General features: G+C 45.7%; 1 protein-coding gene across 5 annotated transcripts in view; it reads right to left on the reverse strand.

Moving 5' to 3' along the window:
• Nucleotides 1-26,387, reverse strand: part of ARID4B (AT-rich interaction domain 4B) — a 109,381-nt gene that overhangs the window by 40,423 nt on the left and 42,571 nt on the right. For all 5 annotated transcript variants that reach the window (XM_038761071.1, XM_038761067.1, XM_038761072.1 and 2 more), the window contains exons 3-11: nucleotides 20,882-20,992; nucleotides 19,524-19,589; nucleotides 15,143-15,233; nucleotides 12,791-12,870; nucleotides 10,061-10,152; nucleotides 7,257-7,395; nucleotides 4,352-4,431; nucleotides 3,638-3,714; nucleotides 2,497-2,651 (exon numbers count right to left, since the gene is read on the reverse strand). In XM_038761071.1, the coding sequence (XP_038616999.1) occupies nucleotides 2,497-2,651; nucleotides 3,638-3,714; nucleotides 4,352-4,431; nucleotides 7,257-7,395; nucleotides 10,061-10,152; nucleotides 12,791-12,870; nucleotides 15,143-15,233; nucleotides 19,524-19,589; nucleotides 20,882-20,992 (891 nt within the window). The remainder of the gene's footprint in view (nucleotides 1-2,496; nucleotides 2,652-3,637; nucleotides 3,715-4,351; nucleotides 4,432-7,256; nucleotides 7,396-10,060; nucleotides 10,153-12,790; nucleotides 12,871-15,142; nucleotides 15,234-19,523; nucleotides 19,590-20,881; nucleotides 20,993-26,387) is intronic.

A 26,387-nucleotide genomic window follows, 5' to 3' on the forward strand; every position in this document is an offset into this window, starting at 1 on the left:
AACTATGTCTCACATCTAAATGCAGACTGAGGTCACCGTGTATCCACTTTAGTGGATCCTAAAAATCCACTTTTTAGGTGCTCAGGGAACAACTAGGGCACAAAAGCTGGGAGTTAAAAAGAAATACTAAATGCATCCCTTTTAAACCTGCCGAATCCCTACCACTAATACGCCCAGTTCTGAAATATATTTAGATTTTTCTCTCTCTCCAGGCAACTGGGAAGTTCAAATCGGTTTTGTTTTTCAACAAAAAAGACCTCGGTGGCTTTAGAGGAATACGTCTAAATCAAGACATCGCACTATTGCACCAAGTAACAAGTGTGATACAGGCCAGATGCAGTTATGCCTTAATCATGGGGTTTTTAATTAACTCCTAGAAGGTACCTTTTAAAGCATTTATGCATCCCATTTAAGCTAAACGTCAAAGACTACACTCTATTGAAAGGTTTAACCCAATTCCTTCATCAGGTGGAAACTCGGAGCCTTGAGGATTAGAGATGCATTTGATTAAATCTTCTATCACCCCTGACGGAGATTAATAATGATAAAGATGACATTTGTTAAGTGCTCACTGTCGAGCCCGCTGTTGGGTAGGGACCGTCTCTATATGTTGCCAACTTGGACTTCCCAAGCGCTTAATCCAGAGAAGCAGCGTGGGCTCAGTGGAAAGAGCCCGGGCTTTGGAGTCCGAGGTCAGGGGTTCAAATCCCGGCTCCGCCAACTGTCAGCTGTGTGGCTTTGGGCGAGTCACTTCACTTCTCTGGGCCTCAGTTCCCTCATCTGGAAAATGGGGATGAAGATTGTGAGCCCCCCCGTGGGACAACCTGATCACCTTGTAATCTCCCCAGCGCTTAGAACAGTGCTTTGCACATAGTAAGTGCTTAACAAATGCCATTATTATTTCTTTTTCTTTTTTCTTTTAGACTGTGAGCCCACTGTTGGGTAGGGACTGTCTCTATATGTTGCCAATTTGTACTTCCCAAGCGCTTAGTCCAGTGCTCTGCACATAGTAAGCGCTCAATAAATACGATTGATTGATTGATTGATTGGAAAGAGCCCGGGCTTTGGAGTCCGAGGTCAGGGGTTCAAATCCCGGCTCCGCCAACTGTCAGCTGTGTGGCTTTGGGCAAGTCACTTCACTTCTCTAGGCCTCAGTTCCCTCATTTGGAAAATGGGGATGAAGACTGTAGGCCCCCCGTGGGACAACCTGATCACCCTGTAATCTCCCCAGCACTTAGAACAGTGCTTTGCACAGAGTGAGCGCTTAATAAATGCCATCGTTATTATTATTATTATTATTACTACATGCCAAGCGCTCCAATCTGGACCGGGGAGCGAGAAATAGCCCCGATTCCTTCTCCTGGGGAACCACAGTGGGACCCTGGCCAATCTCACACCTCCATCTTCTCCTTTGGGCCTGCCTGACTTCGACGAGAGTCCCCGGGGGGTGGAGGGAATAACCAGTCGCTCACCTATCGGTCCGTTCGTTCGCTTACTACTTAAAAATCGGAATCCTTTATCTATGGAATCGAACTCGGCAGAATGCTACGAGGTGAGGCGGCCGGGACCGTCCTCCTGCCCCTTCCCGGAAAAGAACAGGCCGGACAAGAGAGCACCTTAAGGGACTGCTACTAATTCTACTTCTACTTCGTCCGGGAGTTGGTGAGAGTTTGCACTGGTGCGGCGGGGAGACCAACTGACCGGTAACTCCCCTTTTAGCCTGTGAGCCCACTGTTGGGTAGGGACCGTCTCTATACGTTGCCAACTTGGACTTCCCAAGCGCTTAGTCCAGTGCTCTGCACACAGTAAGCGCTCAATAAATACGACTGATGATGATGATGATGATAACAAACTCTTATTCTACTTCAGCCGGGTCATCGAAGCGGCGTTTCTTTAACGAGCACTTGATAAGGGCCGGTCTTGGCGGACAAGACGCGCTCAGGGACGGCTGCTCCACCTCCCTCAATGGAAATCCAGTTTGCGAGAACATAGGAGCTTGAGCTCCATCTCCCTCACTTATTCCCATCTTACCCTCTTCTTCCTCTCCTCGACAACCCTTTCCTCGGCCAAGAGCTTCCAGGTGGTGTGGCTGGGGGGACTGGGGGGGGACCAGACGGGGATGGAGGCGTGCGGAGGAGTTTGGGGGAGAATTCAGTGAAACCTCAGAGCCTCCTCTCCCGTCTTGCCGACTGCTCCTGCCAGAGGCAGGGCTGAACAGTCACCCTAAGGCCCCCCAAAACCGCCACGGAGTAGGGTCACTCCTCTTTTAGGTACCACAGCCAGAACCAGGGAACAGAAGGATAGCGGAAACCGCCCGCTTGCCGGAGCTTGCCGGAGCCGTTTCCACGACCGGCGTGGTCCAAACTCAGGTTTTTCATCACTATACGCACCATCGTTTTACGCCAAGCCCTAGGTGAAAGGGGAAAATGCAAGACCTTCCGCAACCGAGGCCACCCCGACACCCGGGCGGGTGGCCGCTCCTGTGGATTCACTTGCCTCTTCTTCGCTGCTGTTGTCCTCTTTCTCCTTTTCATCCTCCTCTTCCTCCTCCTCCTCCTCCGCTTCACTGCTGGAACTGTCCTCTTTCAGCTCGGTCTTCCAATTGCTAGGAATAGTCCGGCTTTTGTGGAACTCGAGCGCTTGGTCGAAGGCTACGGAGGAGACGGGGGCGGGAGGGGGTGAGTTCTCAAGGAAGGGGAAGGCATCCATTCGTTCATTCATTCAGTTGTATTTATTGAGCGCTTACTGTGTGCACAGCACTGGACGAAGCGCTTGGGAAGTCCAAGTCAGCAACATATAGAGACGGTCCCTACCCAACAGCGGGCTCACAGTCTCGAAGGGGGAGACAGACAACAAAACAAAACATATTAACAGAATAAAATAAGTACAATAAATATGTACAAATAAAATAGAGCAAAAAATACGTACAAACATATATACATATATACAGGTGCTGAATCATGACTGTATTTCCATTAATCAATCAACATATTAACAAAATAAAATAAATAGAATAGGTATGTACAAGCAAAATAAATAGAGTAATAAATACGTACAGACATATATACATATATACAGGAGAAGGCTTCGATAAGGCTTGAAGGGGTGGGAAGAGTAATAATAATAATAATTTGGTATTTGTTAAGCACTTAGGATAAGGCTTCGATAAGGCTTGAAGGGGTGGGAAGAGTAATTATAATAATAATAATAATAATTTGGTATTTGTTAAGCTCTTACTATGTGCCAAGCACCGTTCTAAGCACTGGGAGAGATACAAGGTAATCAGGTTGTCCCACATGGGGCTCACAGACCCAATCCCCATTTTCCAGGTGAGGGAACTGAGGCACAGCGAGGCAGCACGGCTCAGTGGAAAGGGCTATGTTGACGATATTTAAAAAAAAAGAAAAGAAAAGAAAAGAAAGAGGTCAACTGGATATTTAAAAATAAAAACGGCCCAAAGGAGAGTCTTATGTTTAAACAACTGTTCCAAGAGTGAGGGAGGCAAGCGACTCAAGTCACATTCAGTTCAACGACCCCCAAACGTCACTCGAGAAATAAAACTCTGCAAATGACAAGATTTAAAATGTCCAGAAAGGGGATCCAAGTGGAACATCGTTTATTCCCCAAATAGTCTCACCTAGTTTTAACACGGCATCAGGCTTCGGCGCGGCGTCGCTACTAATTTCCTGGACGTCTTTCCGGGGGACAGAGGTGCTGCGCAGATTGTAAAGTGATAAAGATACGGGTTACCCGCGAGTGATTAACAATGCACAAGACACGAAAAACTCAAGACGCCCTTTTGACATCAGCCAGGCGCGAAAGGAACAGAATTAGGAGGCGCCCCGGTAAATTAACGTTCGCTGTTTTCTTGTGACCACTTAACGCTACCCTTGGGAGAAACCGTAACACTTTGAAACCATGATGGCAACCTAATTGGAGCATTATTTTAATCAACAGGCGTCACCACAACCTCGGGAAATGATCGGCGTGCTTTCTCAACAAATAACGGCTAATTCAGACGTTTCGGGTGGCTTATAGTAAGCGCTCCAATACCGCGGGCTGGTCGACGGACTGAACCCGGCAAGCTGGAGGTTTGCTCCGCTCTATTCATCAATCGTCATCATCATCAATCGTATTTATTGAGCGCTTACTATGTGCACAGCACCGTACTAAGCGCTTGGGAAGTACAAATTGGCAACACATAGAGACAGTCCCTACCCAACATTGGGCTCACAGTCTAAAAGGGGGAGACCGAGAACAAAACCAAACATACTAACAAAAGAAAACAAACAGAATAGCTACGTACAAGCAAAATAAATAGATAAATGAATAAATAGATTCCGTTACTTACAATTTGCCATCCTTGAAGGAACGGACCAGGATGTTGTCCTTTTTCACCGCAATCTCGTCGCTGCAATCCGGGCAGACCACCTTTGGAGGGGAAAAGGGTGAGAGAATAAACGGGCGTTGGCGGGATCCCAACGAGGGACACCCCCTTCTATTCATCCGTTCGTCCAGTCGCATTTATTGAGCGCTTACTGTGTGCAGAGCGCTGGACTAAGCGCTTGGGAAGTACAGGTCGGCAACGCATGGAGACGGTCCCTGCCCAACAACGGGCTCAGAGTCTAGAAGTCTTATATATATGTATTTATGTTTGTATGTATTTATTACCCTGCATATATGTATATATGTTTGTACATATTTATTACTTTATTTATTTATTTATTTTACTTGTGCATATCTATTCTATTTATTTTATTTTGTCAGTATGTTTGGTTTTGTTCTCTGTCTCCCCGTCTAATAATAATAATAATAATAATAATGGCATTTATTAAGTGCTTACTATGTGCAAAGCACTGTTCTAAGCACTGGGGAGGTTACAAGGTGATCAGGTTGTCCCACGTGGGACTCAAAGTCTTCATCCCCATTTTACAGATGAGGGAACTGCGGCACAGAGAAGTTAAGTGACTTGCCCAATGTCACCCAGCTGACAATTGGCGGAGCCGGGATTTGAACCCATGACCTCAGACTCCAAAGCCTGGGCTCTTGCCACTGAGCCACGCTGCTACTCCTGTGAGCCTAGACTGTGAGTCTAGACCGTGAGCCCACTGTTGGGTAGGGACTGTCTCTAGATGTTGCCAACTTGGACTTCCCAAGCGCTTAGTCCAGTGCTCTGCACACAGTAAGCGCTCAATAAATACGACTGATTGATTGATTTTGTTTGTACGTACTTATTCTATTTATTTTACTAATACGTTTTGTTTTGTCGTCTGTCTCCCCCTTCTAGACTGTGAGCCCGCCGTTGGGTTGGGACCATCTCTAGATAATAATAATAATGATGATGGCATTTGTTAAGCGCTTACTATGTGCAAAACACTGTTCTAAGTGCTGGGGGGGATACAAGGCGATCAAGTTGTCCCACATGGGGCTCACAATCTTAATCCCCATTTTCCAGATGAGTTAACTGAGGCCCAGAGAAGTGAAGTGACTTGCCCCAAGTCACCCAGCTGACAATTGGCGGAGCCGGGATTTGAACCCCTGACCTCTGACTCCAAAGCCCGGGCTCTTTCCACTGAGCCACGCTGCTTCTCTCTGTATATATGTTTGTACAGATTGATTACTCTAATTATTTTACTTGGACATATTTACTATTCTATTGATTTTCCTAATGATGTGCATCTAGCTTTATTTCTATTTATTCTGATGACGTGACACCTGTCCACGTGTTTCATTCTGTCGTCCGTCTCCCCCTTCTAGACTGTGAGCCCGCTGTTGGGTAGGGACCGTCTCTATACGCTGCCAACTTGGACTTCCCAAGCGCTTAGTCCAGTGCTCTGCACACAGTAAGTGCTCAATAAATATGATTGAATGAATGAATCAATCTGGCTTTATTTCTATTTATTCTGGTGACTTGACACCTGTCCACGTGTTCTGCTCTGTCGTCCGTCTCCCCCTTCTAGGCTGTGAGCCCGCTGTTGGGTAGGGACCGTCTCTAGATGTTGCCAACTTGGACTTCCCAAGCGCTCAGTCCAGTGCTCTGCACACGGTAAGCGCTCAATAAATACCACTGAATGAATGAATCAATCAATCTAGCTTTATTTCTATTTATTCTGATGACTTGACACTGTCCACGTGTTTCGTTCTGTCATCCGTCTCCCCCTTCTAGACTGTGAGCCCGCTGTTGGGTAGGGACCGTCTCTATACGTTGCCAACTTGGACTTCCCAAGCGCTTAGTCCAGTGCTCTGCACACAGTAAGCGCTCAATAAATACGACTGATTGAATGAATGAGCACTTAACTGTGTGCAGAGCACTGTACTAAGTGCTTGGGAGAGTTCGGTTACAACGGAGTTGGCAGACGTGATCCCCGTCTTCAAGGAGTTCAAATCGAATTCCTACATTATTCTCATTCCTGACTCATTTCAATCAATCAATCATATTTATTGAGCGCTTACTGTGTGCAGAGCACTGTACTAAGCGCTTGGGAAGTCCAAGTTTGGCAACATCTAGAGACAGTCCCTACCCAACAGTGGGCTCACAGTCTAAAAGGGGGAGACGGAGAACAAAACCAAACATACTAACAAAATAAAATAGAATAGATGTGTACAAATAAAATAAATAAATAGAGTAATAAATATGTACAAACATATATACATATATACAGGTGCTGTGGGGAAGGGAAGGAGGTAAGATGGGGGGATGGAGAGGGGGACGAGGGGATAATTCAAGGCTTTGCTTTTTGTACCTCAAGTGCATTTCAGGTCCGTGATCTACACTTAACTTTATAATATTTTCTAAAGTGATTCGATAAGTAATGAACCTTGATAAACGACTAGAAAGCACCGCACTGGGTAGGACGGGACTGATACACATGACGGAAAATAACGGTTAATGCATTAGCAGACATAATTGATCCGATTCCAACCTACAATTTCTGAAATGTGAATTTCTGCAGAATTATAGGTGGATTTATTCCCGGTGCCACTTGAGATGCTACAAATTCTCCCCAGAAAACGATGAAATTCAAGTCACATTTTATGAAGGTGACCGCCCAGAAAGGCGGGGACCATTCATCCTCTCAACTCTTTGACGATATCGGGCCGGGTCCTGTCATCATCATCATCAATCGTATTTATTGAGCGCTTACTATGTGCAGAGCACTGTACTAAGTGCTTGGGAAGTACAAATTGGCAACATATAGAGACAGTCCCTACCCAACAGTGGGCTCACAGTCTAAAAGATCATCGGATTAACTTACCAGCGCTGGAAATCCTGGAACTTTCTTTTTATCCAGGCTAATGTAGTCCACGCAGACCACTTTTCCGAGTAGTTCATCGATTTGTTTCCGGTCGTCTTCATCTTCATCGCTGGAAGATGATGAGGATTCTTCTTCGGGGCTACAAAGTAAAACACCATCTCATTGAGGATATTTGACTGTCTTTAAAAGTACTGTCCACTTGTCTGCTGGGTGACTTTGGGGAAGTCACATAATGATAATTAATAATAATAATAATGGTATTTGTTAAGCACTTAATAATAATAATAATAACGATGGCATTTGTTAAGCGCTTAGTATGTGCAAAGCACTGTTCTACGCACTGGGGGGATACAAGGTGATCAGGCTGTCCCATGGGGGGCTCACAGTCTTAATCCCCATTTTACAGATGAAGGAACTGAGCCCCAGAGAAGTGAAGTGACTTGCCCGAAGTCACACGGCTAAGTGGCGGAGCCGGGATTTGAACCCCTGACCTCTGACTCCAAAGCCCGGGCTCTTTCCACTGAGCCATGCTGCTCATTTGTTCGTTCAATCGTATTTATTGAGCGCTTACTGTGTGCAGTGCACTGTATTAAGCGCTTGGGAAGTACACGTTTGCAACATCTTCTAGACTGTGAGCCCACTGTTGGGTAGGGGCCATATCTATACGTTGCCAACTTGGACTTCCCAAGCGCTTAGTACAGTGCTCTGCACACAGTAAGCGCTCAATAAATACGATTGATTGATACAGAGACGGTCCCTACCCAACAGCGGGCTCAGTTGGGAGATCCCAACTGGAGTAAGTTCTGGACTAGTAAAGCCAGACTTGAGTCAATCAATGAATTGTATTTATTGAGTGCTTACTGTGTGCACAGCACTGTACTAAGCGCTTGGGAAGTCCAAGTTGGCAACATGTAGAGACGGTCCCTACCCAACAGTGGACTCACAGTCTAGAAGTCCATGCTGGGCTTTACTCTGACCTAAGACGTGGTGGGAGTTCCTCCATTTTCAGAGGTGCCACGATAAAGCAGTGAAATGGCAATCAATCAATCAATCAATCGTATTTATTGAGCGCTTACTGTGTGCAGAGCACTGTACTAAGCGCTTGGGAAGTCCAAGTTGGCAACATATAGAGACAGTCCCTACCCAACAGTGGGCTCACGGTCTAAAAGACCACCTGATCACCTTGTAACCTCCCCAGCGCTTAGAACAGTGCTTTGCACATAGTCAGCGCTGGAAACACAGTTAAAACGACCCAAACTCGGGCCTGGCACATTTTAGACTGTGAGTCCACTGTTGGGAAGGGACTGTCTCTATATGTTGCCAACTTGGACTTCCCAAGGGCTTAGTACAGTGCTCTGCACACAGTAAGCGCTCAATAAATACGATTGATTGATTGGTCCCCGTTCCGAATTGCCGCGCGAAGCCGCAAAACCAACCTCAGGCGGGAAGAAAATAAGAGAATGTCTTCCCTTGCTGAAACAGAAACAATCGCCCTCCTGGGTAATTCTCGGGAAAACTTTCTCTTCAAATAGAACCGCCAAGAGAAGGGCTCTCCCCCACTAGCTTTCGTCCTCTAAATCTTGGGTCGCCCTTTACACCGTCCTGCCGTTTCTTACAGTTCGTACATCAGAGCCGCTCAAAAAGGGCCATGCCTCCAAAGGGAAATGCTGTGAGGCAGTCAAAATATGCCACTGGAGAGGAGGAAAGAATTGCTAAAAATACCGGCAGTAAGGGTGGAATGAAATGCGAAACTCCAAGGGTTACCGTACGGGATCAATGCCGGGGCTGGGAGGGGGGAAAGAACTTAAACGTATAATTTTAAATTGAGGAAATACACCCGAAGATGTAAATCTATTACAATGTAGTCATTATTAGCAGTACAATTAGAGGTCTTGACTTCCAACCTTCAATTCATTCATTTCTCAAGCATTCACACTTGGGCATTTTTTCAGAGACGGTGTTTTTCTGGCATCTACCACCCGGCCTAATAATATTTTGGGTTCAGGACACGACCCCATCTTGAGAGGAAAAATGCCCCAGGACTACTTTGGAAAGGCTTCTTTCCTTGGCGGAGAGATGCTCAAAGATGGAAAGTCATATCCCGGAGGGCGCGGCCAGGCCGAAAGGTGAGCGGTGTGAAAGAGGATTGATTTAGGTCCATATTAAGGATGTTACCGGGCTAGAAAGCGATTTTCTCAGTAAGACGGAAGTCTTTTCTCAGAGCATGGCAAAGAGGAGGGGAAAACAATCCAGTGGAACGACCTTACGGCTAAAGCCATCGGTAAGGGAGTTCGAATGAACAGAATCAATCAATCAATCGTATTTACTGAGCGCTTACTGTGTGCAGAGCACTGTACTAAGCGCTTGGGAAGTACAAGTTGGCAACATATAGAGACAATCCCTACCCAACAGTGGGCTCACAGTTTAAAAGCTGGATGCCCCCAAATGGGGATGCCAATGTTAGAAGAGTCCTCATTTTCTCCAAATCATTAAAGTCGCATTATATTTAAGACTCGAAAAGGGTCAAAAAGGAACGTGCTCTTCCTTTGGCGCAAATTACAGTGATTAAGGAACGGTGGACTATTTCCAACCTGCAGACTTTCCGTCTTCTCCCGCTTAATATTACAAAAATGAAGGGCAAGCTCCTTCGGTCTTCAACAACCTTTAATTTGGATAACACCAATGCTAGAGCAAAGGGCCCAGACGCATCGCGCCCGAACGCACCGGGCTTTCGAGTTCTGAAAACGTTTTAGGAACGGGCAGGCTCAATTACCGGCCGCGGGAAGAAAAATCGTTCGACTTACATGTGGTTAGACCGCCGTCCCCGGTTTGTTTTCTTCCCTATGACTGGCGTGCCAAAATGCTCGGGGTTGGTGAGAGGGAGCTGGTCTAGTGTCTGAGGAGGAGAATAAAAATCTATTAAAGCCACCCAGCACGGTAGGACTTGCCAAGATTTCCCACCGCCTCGTTCTAGGAATGGATTTGTGTTCTGGCGAGCTAAAGAGAGAGAGAGAGAGAGAAAAAAAAAAAATCTCGTACAAGAAGAAACACTCCACTATCAGAGTGGGATTCCCGGCCATTCCCCGAAAAAAAAGTCACTGTTCTCTTCAAGATGCTTCAAGTCTAGAACGCTTGTTTTTTTACCTTCCCACTCTAAACATCCCCAATACCCACATCATCATCAATCATATTTATTGAGCGCTTACTGTGTGCAGAGCACTGTACTAAGAGCTTGGGAAGTACAAGTTGGCAACATATAGAGACAGTCCCTGCCCAACAGTGGGCTCACAGTCTAAAAGGGGGAGACGGAGAACAAAACCAAACATACTAATAAAATAAAATAAATAGAATAGATATGTACAAGTAAAATAAATAAATAGAGTAACAAATATGTACAAACATATATACAGGAACATATATACATATATACAGGAACATATATACAGGTATATATACACAACACACGGAGTATAACAGTCTAGAAGAAAAGGCCCAGGGCTAGGACGTGGAAGAAAGTTTGGAGTTCTTTCCAGCTCCTTCTCGGCCAGTGGATTCGTAGACTTCTCATTATTACCTCCCTGAAACAGAAATCTTTGCCCATCTCTGTGTGTAAATTATCACCTCCCGGGAACATAAATCTTTGCCCATCGCCGTGTGTGAATTATTACCTCCCTGAAACAGAAATCTTTGCCCATCGCCGTGTGTGAATTCTTCACCTACTTCCCCTCCAGCTGAAAAGAACTCTTTGTTTTCAAAAGAAACCCACTAACCATAAGGTGATATTCAGTCGGTCAATCCAGAAATTAATAATAACAATAATAATAGCATTTATTAAGCGCTTACTATGCGCAAAGCACCGTTCTAAGCGCTGGGGAGGTCATGGGTCCGAATTCCGGCTCTGTCACATGTCTGCTGTGTGACCCTGGGCAAGTCACTTAACTTCTCTGAGCCTCAGTTACCTCATCTGTAAAATGGGGATTAAGACTGTGAGCCCCACGTGGGACAACCTGATCACTTTGTATCCCCCCAAGCGCTTAGAACAGTGCTTTGCACATAGTAAGCGCTTAACAAATGCCAACATTATTATTATTATTATTATTATTACAAGGTGATCAAGGTTGTCCCACGGGGGGCTCCCAAGTTTTAATCCCCATTATACAGATGAGGTAACTGAGGCCCAGAGAAGTGACTTGACTTGCCCAAAGTCACCCAGCTGACAAGTGGCAGAGTCGGGATTTGAACCCATGACCTCTGACTCCAAAGCCGGGCTCTTTCCACTGAGCCGCGCTGCTTCTCTAGCATCTGTTGGATTTCTTTTAGAACAGTGCTCCCACGCTTAGAACAGTGCTTTGCACATAGTAAGCGCTTAACAAATGCCATTATTATTATTATTATTATTATTTAGCTAGCTCATCTGGCATTTGGAGAAGCAGCGCGGCTCAGAGGAAAGAGCCCGGGCTTTGGAGTCGGAGGTCAGGGGTTCAAATCCCGGCTCCGCCAACTGTCAGCTGGGTGACTTTGGGCAAGTCACTTGGCCAGTGGATTCGTAGACTTCTCATTATTACCTCCCTGAAACAGAAATCTTTGCCCATCTCCGTGGGTGAATTATTACCTCCCTTCACTTCTCTAGGCCTCAGTTCCCTCATCTGGAAAATGGGGATTAAGACTGTGAGCCCCCCGAGGGACAACCTGATCGCCTTGTAACCCTCCCAGCGCTTAGAACGGTGCTTTGCACATAGTAAGCGCTTAATAAATGCCATCATTACTATTATTATTAGGGAGGCAACTGGATTTTGAAAGCAGGATTCCCCAAAATGCTGGTAGGAGAAACCCGGGCACCGCCACACAATGAAAAAGACACACCACCTCATACCTGCCTAAATTTCAGACGGAAATTTTCAGAGAGAGCTGAGCTCCTTGTTTTTTGTTCAAGGATACTTGACGCCTCACGATTTTCCGCCCTCGTCACAACCACATTAACGCACTTAATGCGTTTCCAGTGGATTAAGAGGCCGGGAGCTCCCTTTCTTCTACTAAATTATGATTATGAGGAGGCTAGGGAACAACTGCCTCAGAGCTGCAACCAGAAAAGCGCGTTAAAGGATATAATAATAATAATAATGGCATGTATTAAGCGCTTACTATGTGCCAGGCACTGTTCTAAGCGCTGGGGAGGTTACAAGGTGATCAGGTTGTCCCACGGGGGGCTCACAGTCTTCATCCCCGTTTTCCAGATGAGGCCACTGAGGCCCAGAGAAGTGAAGCGACTTGCCCAAGGTCACCCAGCTGACAAGTGGCGGAGCCGGGATTTGAACCCACAACCTCTGACTCCAAAGCCCGGGCTCTTTCCACTGAGCCACGCTGCCTCTCTCTTGTACTCGCCCAAGCGCTGAGGACGATGCCCCGCACACAGTAAGCGCTCAATAAATACGACTGATTGCTTATTTCTATCTTGGAAAGCGAGCTAAACCAGGTTTCAAAAGATCAAAATGATCGTTTTTTGTTGTTTTTTTTTTTAAAAAAAGATGACTTACCTCGCTTTCAGCAAAATGTCTTTCCCCTTTCAGGCACAGGGAAGAGCGTCTGAGTGTCTTCTCGTCGCCGTCATCGAAAACTACGGAAAGGGGGAAAAGCGGATGGTAGGATCCTTTAGGGTTATAACCGGTTCCAGGGACACAGAGGCAGCAATTATCATTTATATTTCGATCCTTCGAAACCAAACTGCGCTGTTCGAGGGCTAGAGAATAACTCGGCCCGCGGACGCCGGAATTCTGCTTCTGAAGCCGGGAATCTCAGGAATTGTGCCAGTCACGGTCCCAGTTGGGGCAACTGGAGAATACCTGTGATCAAGTACTCGGTGCTAGACTTTGAGCCCGCTGTCGGGTAGGGACCGTCTCTGTACGTTGCTAATTTGTACTTCCCAGGCGCTTAGTACAGTGCTCTGCACACAGTAAGCGCTCAATAAATACGACTGAATGAATGAATTTACTATTCTATTTTGTTAACATGTACTCTTTTGTTGTCTGTCTCCCCCATCTAGACTGTGAGCCCGCTGTTGGGTAGGGGCCGTCTCTATATATTGCCAATTTGTCTTTCCCAAGCGCTTAGTCCAGGGCTCTGCACACAGTGAGCGCTCAATAAATACGATTGAATGAATGAATGAACGAATTTACCATTCTATTTTATTTTGTTAATATGTACTCTTTTGTTGTCTGTCTCCCCCTTCTAGACTGTGAGCCCGCTGTTGGGTAGGGGCCGTCTCTAGATGTTGCCAATTTGGACTTCCCAAGCGATTAGTTCAGTGCTCTGCACACAGTGAGTGCTCAATAAATATGACTGAATGAATGAATGAATTTACTATTCTATTTTACTTTGTTAATATGTACTCTTTTGTTGTCTGTCTCCCGCTTCTAGACTGTGAGCCCACTGTTGGGTAGGGGCCGTCTCTAGATGTTGCCAATTTGTCCTTCCCAAGCGCTTAGTACAGTGCTCTGCACACAGTAAGCGCTCAATAAATATGAATGAATGAATGAATGAATGAAAAGCACTGCTCTAAGCTCCGGACTTCTAATCTGTATCAATCTCAGGAAGCAGCGGATAAATACGAATGAATGAATGAATGAATAGCACTGTTCTAAGCTCCAAACTTCTAATCTGTATCAATCTCGGGAAGCAGCCGAACCCAATTCCACCTTCTTGCCCGCACTTTTGACATAATAAGTACTAATAATGGCATTTCGTTAAGCGCTTACTATGTGCCAAGCACCGTTCTAAGCACTGGGGAGGTTACAAGGTGATCAGGTTGTCCCACGGGGGGCTCCCGGTCTTCATCCCCATTTTCCAGATGAGGGAACTGAGGCCCAGAGAAGTGAAGTGACTTGCCCCAAGCCACACAGCTGATAAGGGGCAGAGCCGGGATTGTAATAATAATAATAATAATAATAATAATAACGGCATTTGTTAAGCGCTTACAATTAGAACCCACGACATCCCTTCGGCTATGGCTTCCCGAGTTTTCCAGGCCACATGACGCCACGGACACACCCCACCTCCGGCCGTGATCGGTCCGGCGGTGGATCCGTAGGATTTTCTCGGTAAAAATAGGGAAGCGCTTTTACCACCGCCTCCTTCCGCACGCTAAACCTGAGTCTCCGCCCTGGATTCTCCCCCTTCTACCAATCAATCAATCAATCGTATTTATTGAGCGCTTGCTGTGTGCAGAGCACTGTACTAAGCGCTTGGGAAGTACAAGTTGGCAACACATAGAGACAGTCCCTATAAACCGTGAGCCCGCTGTCGGGTAGGGACCGTCTCTAGATGTCGCCGACTTGGACTTCCCAAGTGCTTAGCACAGTGCTCTGCACACAGTAAGCTCTCAGTAAGTCATTTCACTTCTCTGAGCCTCAGTTCCCTCATCTGTCAAATGGGGATGAAGACTGTGAGCCCCACCGTGGGACAACCTGATCGCCTTGTAATCTTCCCCAGGGCTTAGAACAGTGCTTTGCACATAGCAAGCGCTTCATAAATGCCATTAAAAAAATAAAAATTAAAAAAATACGATTGATTGATTGATTCATTGATTGATTGGATCTCTCCCAGCCCGAATTGATTCCCTTACCTAATAATAATAATAATAATGACATTTGTTAAGCGCTTACTAAGTGCAAAGCACTCTTCTAAGCGCTGGGGGGGATACAATGTGATCAAGTTGTCCCATGTGGGGCTCACAGTCTTAATCCCCATTTTTACAGATGAGGTAACTGAGGCTCAGAGAAGTTAAGTGAGTTGCCCAAGGTCACACAGCAGACTTGTGGTGGAGCCGGGATTCGAACCCATGACCTCTGACTCCAAAGCCCGGGCTCTTTCCACTGAGCCACGTTGCTTACCTACGGTGTACCAACTTGCGTCCGTCAGTTTATTGATGACAGCTTCCTGATATGCTCCATCTGCGTTCTTCACTTCCACAGCAGCGCCCACCTAAAATCATATTTTAAAAGGGTGTGAATTCATGTAAGCAGCTGCCCCAAACCCCCCAGAATTACCCTGTGAAAACTCAGCTGGGCTGAGTTGCCAACCTGTACTTCCCAAGCGCTTAGTACAGTGCTCTGCACACAGTAAGCGCTCAATAAATGTACATACCTGTATATATGTATATATGTTTGTACATATTTATTACTCTATTTATTTATTTTACTTGTACATATCTACTCTATTTATTTTGTTGGTATGTTTGGTTTTGTTCTCTGTCTCCCCCTTTTAGACTGTGACCCCACTGTTGGGTAGGGACTGTATCTAGATGTTGCCAGCTTGGACTTCCCAAGCGCTTAGTCCAGTGCTCTGCACACAGTAAGTGCTCAATAAATACGACTGATGATGATGATAAATACGATGGAATGAACTGAGCACTACCTTTTCATAATAATAGTAATGACAATAATGGCATTTATTAAGCGCTTACTAGGTGCAAAGCACCGTTCTAAGCGCTGGGGAGGTTACAAGGTGATCAGGTTGTCCCCCGGGGGGCTCTGGGCCTCAGTTCCCTCATCTGTAAAATGGGGATTAAGACTGTGAGCCCCCCGTGGGACAACCTGATCACCTTGTAACCTTCCCAGAGCTTAGAACAGTGCTTTGCACATAGTAAGCGCTTAATAAATGCCATTATTATTATTATTAATAATAATAAAATAGGGTAATAAATATGTACAAATACACACAAGTGCTGTGTGTATCAACAAAGCTGTTGATGGAGTCATCCCAACTCTGAACCTCCCTGTAGAGTTGAACACCCAGAACAGACTTCACTTCTCTGGGCCTCAGTTCCCTCATCTGTAAAATGGGGATTAAGACTGTGAGCCCTCTGTGGGACAACCTCATCACCTTGTAACCTTCCCTGCGCTTAGAACAGTGCTTTGCACATAGTAAGCGCTTAATAAATGCCATTATTATTATTATTATTATTATTATTAATAAAATAGAGTAATAAATATGTACAAATACACACAAGTGCTGTGTGTATCAACAAAGCTGTTGACAGAGTCATCCCAACTCTGAACCTTCCTGTAGAGTTGAACACCCAGAACAGACTTCACTTCTCTGGGCCTCAGTTCCCTCACCTGTAAAATGGGGGTTAAGACTGTGAGCCCCCAGTGGGACAACCTGATCACCCTGTATCCTCCCCAGCGCTTAGAACAGTGCTTTGCACATAGTAAGCGCTTAACAAATGCCCATTATTATTATTATTATTATTATCTAAGGCCTTTGCTGGGCCTTCCTGGGCCCCTCCATCCCAGAATGAGGTGCTTTGCGCCTGTGAGCTCTGTGTGGGATGGGGTTTTTTCCAGAGTAAGTCCTTAATAAACGCCATGCAGAACAAATAAAATGAATTTAACTGGAGAATCTGAGCCAGCGAGCTCTTAGCCCACGAAACGCTCCGAAAAATCTCCGAAGAAAGTGCGTCCAACGGCTACTAATTGAACGTTGTGCGCACGAGAGGCGTTCAAGAAATTCGGGTGACGGCTCTGGCACGTGGGGAGCACGCAGGAGGGATTCAGGTGTATAAAATGAGTGGCGTGAGAATATATGTATATATGTTTGTACATATTTATTACTCTGTTTATTTATTTATTTATTTTACTTGTCCATAGCTATTCTATTTATTTTATTTTGTTAGTATGTTCGGTTTTGTTCTCTGTCTCCCCCTTTTAATCAATCAATCAATCAATCGCATTTATTGAGCGCTTACTATGTGCAGAGCACTGTACTAAGCGCTTGGGAAGTACAAATTGGCAACACATAGAGACAGTCCCTACCCAACAGTGGGTTCACAGTCTAAAAGGGGGAGACAGAGAACAAAACCAAACATACTAATAAAATAAAATAAATAGGATAGATATGTACAAGTAAAATCAATAAATCAATCAATAAATAGAGTAATAAATATGTACAAATAAATATACATATATACAGGTGCTGTGGGGAAGGGAAGGAGGTAAGATGGGGGGGATGGAGAGGGGGACGAGGGGGAGAGGAAGGAAGGGGCTCAGTCTGGGACTGTGAGCCCACTGTTGGGTAGGGACTGTCTCTATATGTTGCCAATTTGTACTTCCCAAGCGCTTAGTCCAGTGCTCTGCACATAGTAAGCGCTCAATAAATACGATTGATGATGATGATGATAAAATCCATCACGAGACAACATTTCTCCGTCCGAAGGAAAGCCGGGCCGATAATCGAATACACCCCTGCAGAGATTACGGGGTTAGACGGAAAAAGCTCGTCTCTGGACCGTAACGCTACGGACAGGGAACGCGTCTGCTAATTCTGCTGTAGTACACTCTCCCACGCGCTCAGCACGTAGGAGGCACTCAATAAATACCACTGATTGACCGAAACAGAATCATCCCACCTCCCCCACATGTCTGCTGTGTGACCTTGGGCAAGTCACTTCACTTCTCTGTGCCTCAGTTCCCTCATCTGTAAAATGGGGATTAAGACTGTGGGCCCCACATGGGACAACCTCATCTCCTTGTGTTCCCCCCCTCAGCGCTTAGAACAGTGCTTTGCACATGGTAAGCGCTTAACAAATGCCAACATTATTATTATTATTATTAAAGATGCCACCATCTGAGTCGCTGCCTCTGGAGAGGCAGCACGGCGTCGTGGGGGGAGCACGGGCCGGGAGGCGGAAGGTCATCAATCAATCAATCAATCAATCAATCGTATTTATTGAGCGCTTGCTGTGTGCAGAGCACTGGACTAAGCGCTTGGGAAGTCCAAGTTGGCAACATCTAGAGATGGTCCCTACCTGACAGGCGGGCTCACAGTCGAGAATAAATATGCTTGAGTGGATTTTACAAATGAGGTAACAGGCACAGAGAATAATAATAATAATAATAATGGCATTTATTAAGCGCTTACTATGTGCAAAGCACTGTTCTAAGCGCTGACGTAAACTGACTTTAATAATAAATATGTACAAACATAGATACATATTCATTCGTTCACTGTCGCATTTATTGAACGCTTACTGTGGGCGGAGCACTGTACTAAGCGCTTGGGAAGACCCGGCTCAGCCAGCTGTCCGCTGTGTGACCTTGGGCGAGTCACTTAGTGACCTCATCTGTCAAATGCGGGGGGGAGACCGTGAGCCCCCCGTGGGACAACCCCATCACCCTGGAACCTCCCCGGCGCTTAGAACAGTGCTTTGCACATAGTAAGCGCTTAATAAGTGCCATCATTCATTCATTCATTCACTCCTCTGTGCCCTGGAGGGAATATCAGAGTGCTTAGGGGATTAATGATGTAAGTGCACAGATGACAGAAGGGAGGGAGGAACAACGTGTACTAAACAGATCGTTTAGTTTCGTTAAAAAAAAATAACGAACTGAAGTTCTACATCCTCTTTTATCTACATTTTTATTTTTAGAAAAGTAAATATGTATATATGTTGGTACGCATTTATTACTCTATTTATTTATTTCTTTTACTTGTCCATATTTATTCTACTTATTTTATTTTGTTAATATGTTTTGCTTTGTTGTCTGTCTCCCCCTTCTAGACTGTGAGCCCGCTGTTGGGTAGGGACCGTCTCTAGATGTTGCCAACTTGGATTTTCCAAGTGCTTAGTACAGTGCTCTGCACACAGTAAGCGCTCAGTAAATACAACTGAATGAATGAATGAAAAACACATAATAATCTGAATGAATGAAAAACATAATAATAATAATAATAATAATGGCATTAAGCGCTTACTATGTGCAAAGCACTGTTCTAAGCACTGTAATAAGTGCCTGGGTGAATACAACGGTGAGTAGACAAAATAACGGTAATGATTGTGGCATTAGTTAAGTGTCTACTCTGGGTCAGGCACTGTATTAATAATAATAATAATGATAGCATTTATTAAGCGCTTACTATGCGCAAAGCACAATTCTAAGCGCTGGGGAGGTTACAAGGTGATCAGGTTGGCCCACGGGGGGGCTCACGGTCTTCATCACCATTTGACAGATGAGGTCACTGAGGCCCAGAGACGCGAAGCGACTTGCCCCGAGTCACCCAGCTGACAAGCGGCGGGGCCGGGATTTGAACCCATCACCTCTGACTCCAAAGCCCGGGCTCTTTCCACCGAGCCACGCTGCTTCTAAAAAGATTCACGCCCCTACGGTGAGCTGGTTAAGTGGAAATGTGCCGTCTAGGCAAGCGCAATATTGCTAATATGGGTCAACGCCAACATCGGAACGCCTTGATTAGCTAATTAAATAAGTGAATTACCTTTAAAGGGCCCTTGATGTGGTCATCCTGTACTTCCGCTGTCGAAGAGTCGTGCCGAAACGTTACCTGAAGATTTACAAGATGGAATCAGCCGCCAGTTCCGAACGCAGGCCAGCAGAACATTACATTACCCATTATTCTCAAATACGTAACAAGTAACAACAAGCACATATTCTCAAATATTCTCAAATTCATCAAATACGATTGATTGATTGATATTCTCTCCCATCATTTCGATTTTACCACCAGTTAACGTGCACCGGCTGCTTCGCTCCTCGAGAAGCCGAGCCCTGAGCAAACGACCTCGAAAACGGGCCATTTTGGGATCACGGTGATCCGGCCTCAAGGGCAATGAAATTCCACCTCATTCCTTCCCCCGGCCCCTCACCACCCGGAAGACGATGCTTCCGCTTCACGTCTCCTGGGAACGGCGCGCCGTTCATTTCCCGTTGTTTGCCCTTCGATTTCGGTGACTTTCTTTCCGGTCCTTATTAATTCATTCATTCATTCAATCGTATTTATTGAGCGCTTACTGTGTGCACAGCACTGAACTAATGAACGGAGGAAGACCGTTCTCTGGTTTTATCACTGGCAGAGGCCAAAAAATCACCACACCGAAGGTGTCCGGTGACCCGAACCGCTCAATAAGGCAGCTCTCCCCCCGCCACTCTATCTATCATCTATCTATCTATTTATTTATCTTACTTGTACATATCTATTCTATTCTCTCCATCCCCCCATCATACCTCTTTCCCTTCCCCACAGCACCTGTATATATGTATATATGTTTGTACAGATTTATTACTCTATTTATTTATTTAGTTATTTATTTTACTTGTACATATCTATTCTACTGATTTTATTTTGTTAGTATGTTTGGTTTCGTTCTCTGTCTCCCCCTTCTAAACTGTGAGCCCGCTGTTGGGTAGGGACTGTCTCTATGTGTTGCCGACTTGGACTTCCCAAGTGCTCTGCACACAGTGAGCGCTCAATAAATACGACTGATTGATTGATCTTGAAGCTGCGGAGCTCCGACACCGACGCGAACAAGTATAAATTCGTTTGGGATCCGGTTCATTCATTCAGTCGTATGTATTGAGCGCTTCCTGTGTGCACAGCATTCACAAAAATAAACACCTCCTCCCCCATCCCGCTCCCCACTCCCGTCACGTGGCCCTTTCCCCGCCGTCGCTGAGAAGCAGCGTGGCTCAGTGGAAAGGAGCCCGGGCTTCGGAGTCAGAGGTCACGGGTTCGAATCCCGGCTCCGCCAACTGTCAGCTGGGGGGCTTTGGGCAAAACTGCCAACTGTGAATGGATTCCATCGACGGGGCCGAGGGCTCGGCCAAGGTGCGGCTCACCTTGACTTTGACCAGTCTCTTGGCGGTCTTGATCTTGGCCTCGCAGAAAGCTCCTCGGTACTTGGCGCTGACGTCTGTGCCCACGGTCAAGTACGGGGGCTCATCCAGGGCCTGAGAAAAAAAGAAATATCCTTAGTTCCCGATCTCCCGAAGTTTTTCCCGATCGCCGGATTTGTTCTCAGCCTCCCCCTTCTAGACTGTGAGCCCACTGCTGGGTAGGGACTGTCTCTAGATGTTGCCAGCTTGTACTTCCCAAGCGCTTAGTACAGTGCTCTGCACACAGTAAGCGCTCAATAAATACGATTGATTGATTTAGAGCGGACGCTACTGTTAGAGCTCGAAAGTGATCGCTCCGTACGTTTGTTGGCAGGCTCGATGCCAATCAATCAATCAATCGTATTTATTGAGCGCTTACTGTGTGCAGAGCACTGTACTAAGCGCTTGGGAAGTACAAGTTTTTTTTTTATAATGGCATTTATTAGGCGCTGACTATGTGCAAAGCACTGTTGTAAGCGCTGGAGAGGTTCCAAGGTGATCAGGTTGTCCCACGGGGGGGGGGGGGGGGGGGGGGGGGGTTTCACAGTCTCCATCCCCATTTTACAGATGAGGGAACTGAGGCACAGAGAAGTGAAGTGACTTGCCCAAAGTTACACCGCTAATGGGCGGAGCCGGGATTTGAACCCATGACCTCTGACTCCAAAGCCCATGCTCTTTCCCACTGAGCCACGCAATGACGAGCTGACAAGTCACCCGGCTGACAGTTGGCGGAGCCAGGATTTGAACCCGTGACACCTGATTCCAAAGCCTGGGCTCTTTCCATTGAGAAGCAGCGTGGCTCAGTGGAAAGAGCCCGGGCTTTGGAGTCAGAGGTCATGGGTTCAAATCCCGGCTCCGCCACTTGTCAGCTGTGTGACTTTGGGCAAGTCACTTCACTTCTCTGCGCCTCAGTTCCCTCATCTGTAAAATGGGGATTAAGACTCTGAGCCCCCAGTGGGACAACCTGATCACCTTGTAACCTCTCCAGCGCTTAGAACAGTGCTTTGCACAGAGTAAGCGCTTGTTAGTATGTTTGGTTTTGTTCTCTGTCTCCCCCTTTTAGACTGTGAGCCCACTGTTGGGTAGGGACTGTCTCTAGATGTTGCCAATTTGTACTTCCCAAGTGCTTAGTCCAGTGCTCTGCACATAGTAAGCGCTCAATAAATATGATTGATGATGATGATGATAAATGCCATTATTATTATTATTATTATTATTATTATTTCCCGGGCTTTAGTCCAGTGCTCTGAACACAGTAAGCGCTCAATAAATATGATTGATTGATTGATTAATTGATTTCTACTGAGCCACGCTGCTTCTCTGTAGCCCTTTTCCGGATTCCAGGTCATTCCTGAGAGGTTGGAAAAGCCAGTTAATGGAAAAGGACCCAGCTCCCTGGACTTATGTCTTATGTTTGGTTTTGTTCTCCGTCTCCCCCTTCTAGACTGTGAGCCCACTGTTGGGTAGGGACTGTCTCTAGATGTTGCCAACTTGGACTTCCCAAGCGCTTAGTACAGTGCTCTGCACACAGTAAGTGCTCAATAAATACGACTGATTGACTGATTGATTCCCGGACCAAAAGCCCAACGGGGCACCCAACCTATTGGCCCAAAGCATCCATCCGTAGAGGGTCGCCCAAATTTCTGCCACAACCCAACGTTCAGACGAAAGGACAACTTTTTTCACTGAAAACGTGGCTGCGTTTGTTTGTCGGGCAGGATTTTACACCGCCCTCTTCCAACCGCCTGCGCTGGGGGAGGATCTTCATCACCATCATCAATCGTATTTATTGAGCACTTACTATATGCAGAGCACTGGACTAAGCGCTTGGGAAGTCCAAATTGGCAACATCTAGAGACAGTCCCTACCCAACAGCGGGCTCACAGTCTAAAAGGGGGAGACGGAGAACTAAACCAAACATACTAACAAAATAAAATAAACAGAATAGAGATGTACGAGTAAAATAAATAAATAGAGTAATAAATATGTACAACAATATATACATATATACAGGTGCGGACTAAGGAATCGCAATCTGGCAAAGCTGGGCGCGTTCCGGGCCGAAAATCCCCTACTATTCTCCAGTTGTCATTCGTACAAAAGACAGCGGGCCTGACGCCGGAGTCATTCCGGTGGATGGGAAAAGAAACGATGGCGAATTGCATTTTACTACAGCCCGGATACCGTTTCTGAAGTGAAATCACTCTCTTCTTGCTCTCCGGACCCTAGGCTGGAGCAGGGAATAATCAGGGGATCGCTGCTACTCCTATAGGAAGATTCCTACATATTTATTTAGTGTTTGTACATATTTATTACTCTATTTATTTATTTATTTACTTACTTTTATTTATTTATTTATTTATTTATTTAGCTTGTATGTATCTATTCTATTGATTTTATTTTGTTAATATGTCTTGTTTTGTTCTCTGTCTCCCCCTTCCAGACTGTGAGCCCACTGTCGGGTAGGGACCGTCTCTAGATGTTGCCAACTTGGACTTCCCAAGCGCTTAGTACAGTGCTCTGCACACAGTAAGCCCTCAATAAATACGATTGATTGATATATGTTTGGACGGATTTATTACTCTATTTATTTTACTTGTACATATCTATTCTATTGATTTCATTTTGTTAATATGCCTTGTTTTGTTCTCTGTCTCCCCCTTCTAGACTGCGAGCCCACTGTTGGGTAGGGGCCGTCTCTAGACGTTGCCGACTTGGACTTCCCAAGCGCTTAGTCCGGTGCTCTGCACATAGTAAGCGCTCAATAAATACAATTGATTGATTGATATATGTTTGGACGGATTTATTACTCTATTTTACTTGTACATATCTATTCTATTTATTTTATTTGGTTAATATGTTTGCTTTTGTGGTCTGTCTCCCCCTTCTAGCCTGTGAGCCCACTGTTGGGTAGGGACCGTCTCTCTATGTTGCCAACTTGGACTTCCCAAGCGCTTAGTACAGTGCTCTGCACACAGTAAGCGCTCAATAAATACGATTGATTGATTGATTGATTCCTGATACATCCGGCATCCGGACAGCCGGCTCTCCCCGAGGACACCGGCTAATTCATTCATTCAATCGTATTTATTAACAACAATGGCATTTGTTAAGCGCTTACTATGTGCGAAGCACTGTTCTAAGCACTGGGGGGGATACAAAGTGATCAGGTTGTCCCACGGGGGGCTCACAGTCTTAATCCCCATTTTACAGATGAAGTAACTGAGGCTCAGAGAAGTTAAGTGATTTGCCCAGGTCACACAGCAGACATGTGGCAGAGCCGGGACTCGAACCCATGACCTCTGACTCCAAAGCCCGTCCTCTTTCCACTGAGCCACGCTGCTTCTCTATTTATTGAGCGCTTACTGTGTGCAGAGCACTGTACTAAGCGCTTGGGAAGTCCAAGTTGGCAACACATAGAGACGGTCCCTACCCGACAGCGGGCTCACAGTCTAGAAGCAGCGGGGCTCAGTGGAAAGAGCCCGGGCTTTGGAGTCAGGGGTCAGGGGTTCGAATCCCGGCTCTGCCAACGGTCAGCTGTGTGACTTTGGGCAAGTCCCTTAACTGGGGATTAAGACTGTGAGCCCACCGTGGTACAACCGATCACCTTGTAACCTCCCCAGCGCTTAGAACAGTGCTTTGCACAGGGTAAGCGCTTCATAAATGCCATTATTATTATTCTCTGTGCCTCAGTTCCCTCATCTGTAAGAATGGGGATGAAGACTGTGAGCCCCCCGTGGGACAACCTGATCTCCTTGTAACCTCTCTGGTGCTTAGAACAGTGCTTTGCACATAGTAAGCGCTTAATAAATGCCATCATCATTATTATTATTAGAAGAAGAATAAACTGGAACATCACGGCGGCTTCCAATGGAACCACTGCTTCCATTAGAGCAGCCCCATGCCCAAAAGGGAATTAAACAATTCCTTTGTTTTAGCCAACAGAACCGCTTTCCGGTTGTCAAGGTAACAGCTATCGCGCGGTAGTTGGGCCACGCTCACACAATTGGGTTTCCAGTCAGTCGGCCAACCCCCTGAACGGGCATCCCCCCGCGAAGCCGTTAAATCCCACGGGAACGCTCAAAAGCAGACCTAAATGATTTTAAAAACAACAATTCCCGGACAATAATCCTTCGCGGTGCCAAAAAGCCATGGAAATGTGTGGCGCACTGATGCAACAAGGGCAGCGTCTGATGTGCGGCGCGGCTCGGCGGAAAGAGCCGGGGCTTTGGAGTCGGAAGTCACGGGTTCAAATCCCAGCTCCGCCACTTGTCATTCATTCGTATTTACTGAGCGCTTACTGTGTGCAGAGCACTGGACTAAGCGCTTGGGAAGTCCAAACAGGCAACATATATTCATTCATTCATTCATTCATTCATTCAATCGTATTTATTAAGCGCTTACTGTGTGCAGAGCACTGGACTAAGTGCTTGGGAAGTACAAGTTGGCAACATCTAGAGACAGTCCCTACCCAACAGTGGGCTCACAGGCTAGAAAGGGGAGACAGAGAACAAAACCAAACATATTAACAAAATGAAATAAGTAGAATAAATATGGACAAGTAAAATAAATAGAGTAATAAATCCGTCCAAACATATATCAATCAATCAATCGTATTTATTGAACACTTACTGTGTGCAGAGCACTGTACTAAGTGCTTGGGTAGTACAAGTTGGCAACATAGAGAGACAGTCCCTACCCAACAGTGGGCTCACAGTCTAGAAAGGGGAGACAGAGAACAAAACCAAACATATTAACAAAATGAAATAAGTAATATGGACAAGTAAAATAGAGTAATAAATCCGTCCAAACACATATCAATCAATCAATCATATTTATTGAGCGCTTACTGTGTGCAGAGCATTGGACTAAGCGCTTGGGAAGTCCAAGTCGGCAACATATAGAGACGGTCCCTACCCAACAGCGGGCTCACAGTCTAGAAAGGGGAGACAGAGAACAAAACCAAACATATTAACAAAATGAAATAAGTAGAATAAATATGGACAAGTAAAATAAATACAGTAATAAATCCGTCCAAACATATACCAATCAATCAATCGTATTTATTGATCGCTTACTGTGTGCAGAGCACTGGACTAAGCGCTTGGGAAGTCCAAGTCGGCAACATCTAGAGACGGTCCCTACCCAACAGTGGGCTCACAGGCTAGAAGGGGGAGACAGAGAACAAAACCAAACATATTCACAAAATAAAATAAATAGAACAGATATGTACAAGTAAAATAGAGTAATAAATCCGTCCAAACATATATCAATCCATCAGTTGTATTTATTGAGCACTTACTGTGTGCAGAGCACTGTACTAAGCGCTTGGGAAGTCCAAGTTGGCAACATCTAGAGACGGTCCCTACCCAACAGTGGGCTCACAGGCTAGAAGGGGGAGACAGAGAACAAAACCAAACATATTCACAAAATAAAATACATAGAATAGATATGTACAAGTAAAATAAAT

Source organism: Tachyglossus aculeatus, chromosome 19 (genome assembly GCF_015852505.1).
Source record: "Tachyglossus aculeatus isolate mTacAcu1 chromosome 19, mTacAcu1.pri, whole genome shotgun sequence".
Taxonomy (NCBI): domain Eukaryota; kingdom Metazoa; phylum Chordata; class Mammalia; order Monotremata; family Tachyglossidae; genus Tachyglossus; species Tachyglossus aculeatus.